Source organism: Camarhynchus parvulus, chromosome 3 (assembly GCF_901933205.1).
Source record: "Camarhynchus parvulus chromosome 3, STF_HiC, whole genome shotgun sequence".
In the NCBI taxonomy this organism is placed as follows: domain Eukaryota; kingdom Metazoa; phylum Chordata; class Aves; order Passeriformes; family Thraupidae; genus Camarhynchus; species Camarhynchus parvulus.
In genome coordinates, this window is record NC_044573.1 from 44,197,417 (window position 1) to 44,208,390 (window position 10,974).

Consider the following 10,974-nt stretch of genomic DNA (forward strand, 5'->3'; position numbering starts at 1 on the left):
CTGCTAATGTTACCTGTGTAGTACGGCAGAGATCTCAGTAATAATTGTAGTCTAAACATGGCTAGTTTGAATAGTTTGAAAGGAGGTTGCAGAATAATGGTAAGGCTTAGTGTTGCCAAGAGACTCCAAAAGACAGGTTGTCTAGTCTGAAATTCATATGCTGTCTTTACCCTGGTGTGTTGCACTAGGTACTTAGTGCTTTTTCCTTCCTGTTCTTTTCAGTGCTCCCAGCTCTTAGATGACAGTATGAAGGATGATTTCTTTGAAGAAATATTAGAGGAATATGAGCAAATTAGACAAGAACACTATGAGTCTCTCAAGGTACAAATATAATCAATTATCTTCTTGTTTAAAGTGGTAGGCACTTGCTGTTCAGTTATTATGAGTAACTTACTGTTACTCTTACTGTTCAACTCCTTGTGAAGACCTTCAGGTATATTGGTTTTGATTTAAAACTTGCAGCAAAATGGATTAAAAACTTCCATAAGTGCTTATGAAATCAAATTTTCTAGCCTGTAAGGCCTTGCTGCATAACTCTTAATACATGCTTGGCAAATTCTTGGTTGTCCTCAATGGCTAATCAGTGGTATCTAGGACCTCCATGGAGCTGCCAATCATATCATCTTAATCAACCTGCAGGAGACCAGTGCTCTCCTGGAGCAGTAGCAGGATATGTGGAGCTTCAGCTGGGGTAGTGAAAATGGTACTGGTAGCTTTTGCTGGTACTGAGCCATACTCTATCAAGAATTTTAAACCACCATGCTTTCCTAATGTCTTAGTCTTGTTTAGGTGAGTGATCAGAGCAGTAGGAGAATATCTTTCTCTGCTTGTATTTTAGTGTATTGTGAAGCAGTAAAAGAACTTCTGGTCTAGTTGAGAGGAACCAGAAATCTTGATGGCCAGCTTCATTAGCATTATACAGGCAAAAGTAATGATCTGCTTGTGATGTAGTCTTGCTTTACACATGGGAACTCAGAGTTGTTGAGACTGAAATTATCTGTTGTTAGATTTATCCTGAACAGTATTTTGAGTAAAACTCTACCATGAAGTCTGCAGTTACAGTTTGAGTCTGAAAGGTGGTGTTCTGAAATCAACCTTTATGTCTATATAGGAAAGAAGATACTTGTCTCTGCAGCAAGCTAGAAGAAAAGGTTTCCATAACGATTGGTTATCAGGCCATATACCAGGTCAGCTATATGTTGTTTGTGATTGCTGTGCCTTTATTGTATTTAGTGTGATTATTTTAGTTATGTTTTTAATTAAAATATGCTTTAAACTTCAGAATGTAGTAGTGTAACAGCTTAAGTAAATTGGTATGTGTCTCAACTGAGTTTTTTTTGCAGTACTTTTAACATTCTGTTTCTGCTTTTTTACAGCTCATTTAAAAAATAAATTAATACTCAATAAATATAACTGAAAAAAAATCCCAAAACAATGAGTTACCCATCACAACATATAATCAAAGAAAACACTAATGACAGCTTTTGAAAATACTGTCTGCCTGGCTCATTAACATTGCACACCTTACAGTACCATATTTGGGGAACACATGCTGTAACATGGCGTTTTAATCAAATTCCTCCTTACACTCTTTCCTACCCTTCCCCCATCACTTTTTGTACTGTTTTGTTTTTTTTAAATTATACTGGAAGTATAAACAGCATTGAGGTTGCATCCTGCAGTGACATTAACACTGCCTTCTGTCGTTTCATTTACAAGATTCAACAAGATGCTAAGTTTCAATAACTTGCTTAATATGTTACAAAGTATTGTACAGAAAAAACAAGTGCAAAGCTTCTGGCTTTACACAGATCCATCTTGCTTCATCACTTGTGTGTGTGCATCTAAATGTGCAGAAGTTCTTAGAAATTACATAAAAATTTACAGAAATATTCTGCAGTGTCATAGTTCCTGTCTGTGTATAGAAAGGAATTGGTAAACGTGAAAGGCCCATGAAGTATGTTAGGGATTGATAAGTTGTGTAGGTTTGTTTGGTCTTGTGTCTTGGCCAATATTCTGACCAATTGAATAAGTTCCAAAATCCAGCAGCTAAAAGCTGTTTATTTCTGTGGAAGAACAAAAGGCCTTAATTTTTTCATTTCAACTTCTTATGCCTTTTATACTTTTTTTTTGGTTACATTGTAACTGTGGATTATGGTATGACTTGGGAAAATATGACTATGAGAATTTTAGGACAGTTAGTTTGGAAGAGGTCATTTGCAGGGGTGGAGGCTGCTGAACATCAGTTATACTGCAAATGTTAAAGCAATTTTAAATTATTTTCATCATGTCCAATTGTACTTCTGTTTCCTACAGTTAAACCGAAATTCATTGGCACAAAAGTCTTTGAAGATTATGACCTGAGGAGGCTGGTAGAGTACATTGACTGGAAGCCCTTCTTTGACGTCTGGCAACTTAGGGGAAAGTATCCCAACCGGAGTTTCCCTAAGATCTTTAATGATAAAACTGTAGGTGAGTACTGAAATTGCATTTACTTCAGATAACTAATCCTAACAGGCCCAGTGTGCTGCAGTAAGATTCCAAATGTTTAATGAAATACCTTAGGAATAATACAAATACATGCAAAGAATGTCACTGAAATAATTTGTTCAAAGCAAAGCTTAGTGAACCAACTGTTGCCATGTAAGGCTGAAAAATAAGTGTGGAAAAATGCTCGGTCATTTTATTTAGCATTCACCTGCCAAAGCACAGGGAGGTATTTTATTAACAGAAAGTGGCAGCAGAGCACTTAATGTATCTGTGTTCCTGTTATGGGTGAAGATGGCAAGCCCCTTTTGAAGCTATTCAGTAGGCTTTGAAATAGGTGATAAAAATGCAGGGGTGACACTGGAAGCAATGTTCTGGGTCTGCTGTGCTGTGGTAATACTGTAGATACACGCACCGGGTCTCTTGCTCATTTTATTCTCTGTTCCCTTCCTCTACTAGGTGCTGGCTGAAACATTTTGTGCTTTGTTTGGTTTTTTTTATTCCCTAAGATATATGTTGTTAGAGCCCTATGATCACACTGCAAATTTCCTATTTGCTGTAGCTGACAGATCATTGCAGTCATTGGACAATTATGTGAAAAATGAATCAATCTTCAAACAATTCTTAAACCTATTTAGCCAATTATGAAAACATGCTTTTTCTAAGGCAATTTCTTTTTTTCTTTTGTTTTTAATAGGTGAAGAAGCAAAGAGAGTTTATAACGATGCTCAAGATCTATTGAAAACATTGATTAATGAAAAGAAATTACAAGCCAGAGGTGTGGTTGGGTTCTGGCCAGCTCGAAGTGTTCAAGATGATATCTACTTGTACACTGCAGAAGAGGCAGTGGGATCTTCAGAACCAATAGCAAAATTTTACGGTTTGAGGCAACAGGTACAGTGACAGCACATTTGTTAAGGGACTTATCTTTGCCCTGAATGTCAGGAACGTAATAGAAGTGCCGTATTAAAATCTGTAGAAAATTGTTGTAATCTCTCTGCAGCTATTGTCTTGTCATTTCTTTCAATAATAACAAGATCCTGTTAGTGATGAGCCAGGTCTTTGTATTGTAGTATTTTGCATTGTAATAATTGTACAAAATGCTTTGTAGGTTTGACATCTTCAGATATGATGTGCATTTTCTGTCTCAATTTTAAGATGTCCTAAAACAGTACATTGCATAACACATAATCACATTAATCTTGTGTTCAAGATAAATTAGAACCTAATGAACCTTAGTTCTCTAATATCACTGGATTCTACTTTAGATGAAGAATTCTGCTTGAATGTGTTAACGCTTAAACCCAGTTAGAATTTAAGAAACTTAGAAAAAGCCCAGTGGAGAGAGGTGTTTCTGATAGGCTTATTTTTTTTAAATTCACTATATGAAAGGGCCATTTAGAATTATTTGGCAGCTAATTTTGATGGGAGAATCATACTTACTTATATTTGCATTTAATTTGGTAGATTGAGCTTGCAAGATATTCTGCCTCTCTTTTTTCCCTGTCTTCTGATTTGGCTTCTTCATAGTTCACATAATCAGAGTCATCAAATATGGCAGAAAAAGAGTTTAACTACCTACATTTCTGGAGTACAATACTCTGTGAACACAGTTATGTGCCAACATTGCAGAACTGTGCTAAGAAATACATGGCTCTTAGGTTTATCTGTTGCAGTTCCCTGAGATGGATCTAGTGCATCTTGACAGTCCGTGGCAGATATTTATATAAAACACTCTCAACAAGCATGGATGTTTCAAAGACTTACGGCCTAGTTAAACATTTTGATATGCCATGTAAATCAGCTTTACTACTCTTTCTTTTCCTGGCATTTTCCCAGGATTTTCCCAAGGAAAATATTTGATTTGATGTTGTTCTTGTAATGCATTTTATTATTGGAATACTGTTATATTCCTTAGCCTTTTTTACTTTGTATATCCCAATTACTCAGGTTTCTCTCAAAGGTTAAGGTCATGAAACTCTGTGCATACTGTTCTTCTGGACTCCATGTATTTTAGCTGCATCTCTTCCAGCCTGGTGTATACAGTAACTCAGGAGAGTTTCCAGCAGAGCAAAGTAGAAGAGAATAATTGTCTTCTGTTTCTTATATAAAATGTTCCTTTCAGTACACAGAGTTCTCTCCATGACATTGATGCTAATTAAAGATGTGATATAAATTTAAAAGTTAGAGACGCATGTAATATTTTCCTTAGCTCTAAAAATTGCAGATGAACCTTAAAATTAATATAAATTTCACCTGTGGGGAAAAAGGATATTTTGTTAATTTTATGGTACTTTCTGTAACTTTGCAGGTTAATAGACTTTTTTTGTTGTTTTTCAGGGGTAGGAGTGTTTTATTTGTTTTTAAGATGCAGTTGGGAATGGGTGAAACACATTGCTAAAATATTGTCATAGGTTAAAAAAATGAATCTTCAGCTAAGTGATAGCCATTAAATAACTTTACTCTCTCTGTAAGTTGGGTAGATTTACAAGAACTGTGCCACCTCTTTAATAGCAATCATGATTCCACAATGAATATACTGATATAATTCAAGATTTCTTTTTGGATGCTCAGGTACCTCTTTCTGTTACCTTTCTTCCATTTTGGAAAAGGATCCAATGAGCAGTATAATTCCTTATTTCACAGAATCAATTAGGAGAAAGACCTCTGAGACTGAGTCCAACCTTTGATTGAATGTCAACTCCATGTCAACTAGACCGTGGCACTGAGTGCTATGTTCAGTCATTCCTCAAATACCTCTGGGGATAGTGACTCCACCACCTCCTTGGGCAGTCTGTTCCAGTATCTGATCATACTTTCTGTGAAAAAATTCCTCCAAATGTCCAACCTAAACTTCCCCTAGCACAGATTAAGACTGTGTCACCTTGTTCTGTCAGTTGTTACCAGGGAGAAGAAACCAGCCCTCACCTGGCTACAGCCTCTGTTCAGGTGATTGTAGAGAACAATGAGGTCTCCCCTGAGCCCCATTTTCCCCAGCCCTCTTGGCCACTTCTCAAAGGATGAGTGCTCCAGAACCATTACTATCTTCACTGCACTTCTCTGGACTTGCTCCAGCACCTCAGTGGTTTTCCTAAGTTGGGGATCCCAGAACTGAACACAGTATTCAAATGCAGCCTCACCGGTGGCAGGTACAGGGGAAGAATCACTTCCCTGGTTCTGCTGTCCATACTGTTTCTGATGCAGGCCAGGGTGCCATTGGCCTTCTTGACCACCTGGGCACCCTGCTGGTTGCTATTCAGCTGGATATTGACCAGCTTTTCCATTGGGCCCCTTCCCTTTGCATAAACCCACTCGAACTTTGCTTAGGATTCAACTTTCCAGTAGTGATGCATACATTTTGTTTGTGTTTGTGTGTGATTAGTAAAAAGTCTGCATCCTGGGCACTGTTTTGTCTGGATTACTGAGCACATAGTTTGTAGCATAACGAGTGTTTATAAACTCATAGCCATTCTACAGTTGGAGTTGCCGAAGAATTTTTCAGTTTGCACATCAGCCATCAGTTTTGTTAACAAATGTGGAATCTGTTAGGGGTAGAGATGAAATATTCCTCCTCTTACCCAGTTGTTGGCACAAGACTATTCCTTACTTTGTAATAACTTTTTTGCTATATAAGCTGTTAAATCTTAGTAGCTGTAAATAGAAGCAAAATGTGTGTTCAGTGCTGCATCTCTCTTCTTTGGTGTTTTGTTCTTCAGTGGTCCAAACATCCTCAGAGTAAGAGAGGTGGTTTTCTTCTAATTTAACTGCAGAAAAACTACCATGGCTCAAAGACTAGTTAGGTGTTTTTCAGAAATGCCTTAGGCCCTTAAGTCTTAAAAATAGTGGTCTGTAGCTTAATATTGCACTAATGATGTATTTTAAAATGTTCTGATTTATCACAGTGATTTTGTTACTTTAGGCTGAAAAGGACTCTGCCTGCACAGATCCATATTACTGCCTCTCTGACTTCATAGCACCACTGGATTCTGGCATTTGTGACTACCTTGGCCTGTTTGCAGTGGCCTGCTTTGGTGTCGATGATTTATGCAGTGAATTTAGGAAACAGGAGGATGAATACAACATCATAATGGTGAAGGCTCTTGGTGATCGGTTGGCAGAGGTATGAGGTTTTATCACGTGTTTCCTTGCAACTTTCAGCAAACTTAGAGCCACTTCAGTACAATGCGAGTGGGGCTAGCTCTAGCTGGAGATTGCAAGCTATAGCAGGGTTTCAGAAATTATTATTATTGTTGTTGTTGTTGAAGAGATTTACTGAAGTGGGGATTCTTCCTGAAAGGCAACTGGTGCTGGTAAAATCACATAGGCTGCAGAAGCAGTTCAGAAAAGATGTTGCCCACTTTGAGCTAGAGGAAAAGTCCTCTGCTAAGAGGACCAGCAGCACATGCTTGCATCTGATTGTAGCATGGAGGCAAGAATGATGTGGCCTTCCATAGCTAGACCTAGGCAAGACACCCAGATAGTCAAGACCTAATGACCTCAGTGCTATAAAAGTGTTGCTACCATAGGTTAATGAATTTTGTCTTTTTCGGTTACTTGTCCACATCTTTACCTCTTTAAAGCAGGACAATCAAAAAAGCACGTCTACCAATAAGAGAAGTAACTAACATACTTGAATTAGCAGAATAAGTGTTTCATGTGAACTTTAATTCTTTCAAATGTCTCACCTATGTTAAAGAGCTCTCTTAAAAATGAAAATGGTAATGCGAGCATCTATCAGTTTGTCTTAATCAATCGGCTATTGCATCAGTCTGTATAAAGTGAAAAATAAAAAAAATATTTTCATTCTATTCCAAGGCATTTGCTGAGGAGCTTCATGAAAGAGTTCGAAGGGAATTCTGGGCTTACAGTAGTAGCGAGCAGCTGGATCTCTCTGACCTACGCAAAATTAAATATGAGGGAATTCGCCCTGCCCCTGGATATCCCAGCCAGCCTGACCATACAGAAAAACTCACCATGTGGAAACTTGCAAACATTGAGGAAACAACAGGTAACTTTGCTTTGCTAAGATTCTTAAACTGCTTTTTATGTGCAATCAAAATTCCAACCAAAGAATAAATTGGCTGTTGCAGAATTACATAAAATACTAAACTGAAGTGCTTCTGGGAATTGCTGTCTTCCCCTTTTTATTCCCATTTTTATTTTGCCTCATTCAAGGAACAATTTGCAAAACATTGCCAGTGCTTTTGGTGGAGGAGTTGTGTCCCTAATTAGCAGATTGCATGCAAACAGGGTTCTGCTGCACAGAAAAAAATTTCTGGCATCCTTACGGTGGTAAGAAGACATTCCAGATAGAAAAGAAAGTCAATGCAGCAGAGTATTTCCTGGTCCGCAGGAACCTTGAGATGGTAATTTTTAAAAAGGAATTAATTCCATTTGTTTTCCTCTTATATTTTGCATGTCAGATGTTTTGCTGTTACTTCCACAATTCCAAAAATAATTTTCAGTGCTTCAAAACCTCGTTTGCCAAAATGACCAAGTTTTTTCCTTCAAACCATAGAGTTACTCTACAGTAATTGTAATGAAAGTCTGTGGTATGTTTAAAGTTCTGAAGTTTTCTTAATGATTAACAAGTGGAAAAAGGGGTTGGTTTCAGCTTTCATCTGAAAGCTGCTTGGTTTTTTTGAGTTTGCTTGAAGACGCCCAACATAAAAAAAGGCTCTGAATTTGTGCTTATTCTTAATTCAAAGAATAATAAAATCCTCATTCTCTTTTCCAGGAATTGGTCTAACGGAATCACTAGCAATGATACCTGCTTCTGCAGTTTCTGGCCTCTATTTTTCCAGTCCCAATTCCAAATATTTTGCTGTTGGCAAGATATGTAAAGATCAGGTAACTAACACCGTCAATTGTAGTAGTGGTAGAGCATTCAAAATCATCTTATGAGCAGATGTCTTAAAAATTTTGTAAACATTTAAAGCTGGAGTTTCAAAATCTTCATCATATTTTGTGGTCCCTTTGCAGGTTGAAGATTATGCACTGAGAAAAAATTTGTCTGTGGCAGAGGTGGAGAAGTGGCTGGAACCCATTTTGGGATATGATACTGAACAGCTGTGATATTTGTGGGTGAACTTCCTTTTTTGATGGTCTTGTTTGCCAGAAGGAACAAGAAAATTCTTCTCACTGGAAACAGCTTTCTTCCATCCACCCCAACAGCCTGTCTGATTGATTGTCTTAAATTTTTAATCAAGGAACTTAATATTTCAAATCAAGTCTGCCTGGTACCCTTGGCTTGGGACCATGAATGTATTTAGTTTCTCAGTCACAGCAGCATACTTTTATTTATTTTTATGTTTTCACAAAGACTCTGGCAGAGAAGCTAGGTGTGGGGTGAAATGGGGAAACTCAAAGCTTTCCTGTTCTCTGGGAGATTTTGAAATCAGGGGCAAAAATTTCTCTCCCATGGCTGTGGATATGCATAGAACAGAATATGACTTCTGTTATTTTAGTGTGTTTTGGCAAGTCCAGGGACAGAAATATGATGCAATTCTTCTGCAAAGTCACAAAATGTTTATACTGAGTGATCACAAACAACTGAAGTACAACAGATCTCCTTTTTAAAAATCATCTGCTCAATGTTTAGTCTTGTGCTTGGGAATACACATTGTTCTCAGTGGTAGAACTATAAGAATAATACAATCTTCTGGAGTAGTATCAGAGATCTGTATTGGGAAATGGGATGACAGAGCCCATGGAGTTGTCTTCTTTGTGCTTCCTCTTCCTTTCAGCAAGTCACAATCTGTCTATTCTGTATAAAGGGTACTGGCACTTCCTACCTTACAGTTAATGTTGTCAAGCTTAATTCATACATAAACAATCATTTGTACATGAAAATTATGAGAGTAGTATATTTGCTACTGTAGACAGCTAGAAAGCTTGGAGCTGACTTTTACAAAATTTTAACCTTCTAGAAAACTGGATTGTAAAAGCAAATATTACTGTCATATGTAATAATATTGTAGACTACTCTTCAGATTTAACTGAGTGTGCTAATCATTCATAGCTTTCAGTAATTTCTGAAAAGTGTCTCAAGTATTATTTAAATGCTAATTTGTAAAATGTTAGGATGGAACCCCCTCATTTTTTTGGTCTCTAATTGTAAACAAAAGACCAATAGTGTAAGGAAGATGTTCTTTTAATAGTTTATTGCAGTCTATTAATAGCTACATAATTTTTGTAATGTCTTCATCTAACTCTATGCTGAAAGAATCATCTTGTATCAGCAGTTTAATAAAGATGGTCTTATCCTATTAGAATCCTTTAAATGGCAACAATAAAATGTGTGCAGTAATCTGAACAGATAACGTCAAAATTAATATGTGCTTGTACCATGAACCTGAAATTATAGAGGCTGCTATGGGGTTTTTAAAGTAGTTGTGTAAGTGTGTTCTTAACTGAATCTTTTAGAATGGCTCATCCTTTAATGATTTACAAAAATAATTTCTAAATGGATCTCCCCTCCCCCCGCCTCCCTCCATGTCAAGGGACTTGTGACAAGTCCTTGCTGAGCAGCTGATTTTTGTAGTGGGAACGGTTTCTCAGTAGAACACTCCTTTAGACTGCCAAAAATAAAGTAAATTGTTCTTAATATAAAAGATTATTTGTTCCTGAAATATGCAGCTTATGAAAATTGAAATCCTCTCTGCTGTGTTTTTGGTAATTGCACTTCTGCTGATCAATTTAATGCTTGGAATCTGTCCTCTCCGGCACTCTTCCATATTCTTACATTTGGAAGCAGAGTATCTTATTAGTCTGAAAATTTGATTGTGTGAATGGGGTCAAAGTTTGACTTGCTCAGGTTGGTTTGTTTATTGATTTATTTTCCTGAAATCAGTGGTAGCCAGTTCAGTGAGTACAGCTGGCAGCAGGAGGTCTGTGCTGTCTAACTGTGGTGGTGTTACCTGATGTACAAGCAGAGGGTTTCAAATGGAGTGCAGTTGCTTTAGCCCTTCACACATGGCATCACACTGAGAAAATTTTCATGTTTGCCTGCAAAACTTGTCATTGGGAGAATCTGTTTGGAATAATTACTCTTTGTTATTATGGAAATGTTTTTAACAAGGACAATTACTTTAAAGCTTTGTTATTTTAAATTGTCAGTTGACATTTTGGGTAAGACAAATTTTCATTCTTGTCTCCAGAACTAAGTTAAATTGTGAAGCAAAAGAGTCTCATAATTGTACCAGGTAAGGCTATTTTACTTGAAAGACTGATGAGTTTAGAAGGCATAAAATATTTTTTGCAGTGCTTTTCTAAATACTACTAACAAAGGTTCTAGATGTAAGAGAAGATGGAAAATTTAGAATGCATTGTAAATTACTCTTGTTTAGTTCATGTGAGTAATAGAGTTTGGATACTGATTTTTTTCTTGTAAGTCAGGCCAGCAGCCTGGAGACTTAAGTTTTGAGGCACATATATTTTATGACTGTCAGGAGGGAATATTACCCTTAAACCTGTCCCTTCATTACC

The 10,974-nt window shown here is 37.1% G+C and overlaps 1 protein-coding gene across 5 annotated transcripts in view; it reads left to right on the forward strand.

Moving 5' to 3' along the window:
* MTR (5-methyltetrahydrofolate-homocysteine methyltransferase) overlaps positions 1–9,758 on the forward strand; it is a 51,591-nt gene extending 41,833 nt beyond the window's left edge. For 3 of the 5 annotated variants that reach the window (XM_030944884.1, XM_030944885.1, XM_030944888.1), the window contains 8 exons: positions 223–321; positions 1,112–1,187; positions 2,317–2,472; positions 3,185–3,381; positions 6,407–6,607; positions 7,303–7,495; positions 8,225–8,337; positions 8,470–9,758. In XM_030944884.1, coding sequence (XP_030800744.1) covers positions 223–321; positions 1,112–1,187; positions 2,317–2,472; positions 3,185–3,381; positions 6,407–6,607; positions 7,303–7,495; positions 8,225–8,337; positions 8,470–8,562 — 1,128 coding nt within the window. In that variant the 3' untranslated portion in view covers positions 8,563–9,758. Of the gene's footprint in view, positions 1–222; positions 322–1,111; positions 1,188–2,316; positions 2,473–3,184; positions 3,382–6,389; positions 6,608–7,302; positions 7,496–8,224; positions 8,338–8,469 lie in introns of those variants that run through there. The other 2 variants (XM_030944886.1, XM_030944887.1) reach the window with 2 other exon arrangements.
* The last annotated feature ends 1,216 nt before the right edge of the window (positions 9,759–10,974 follow it).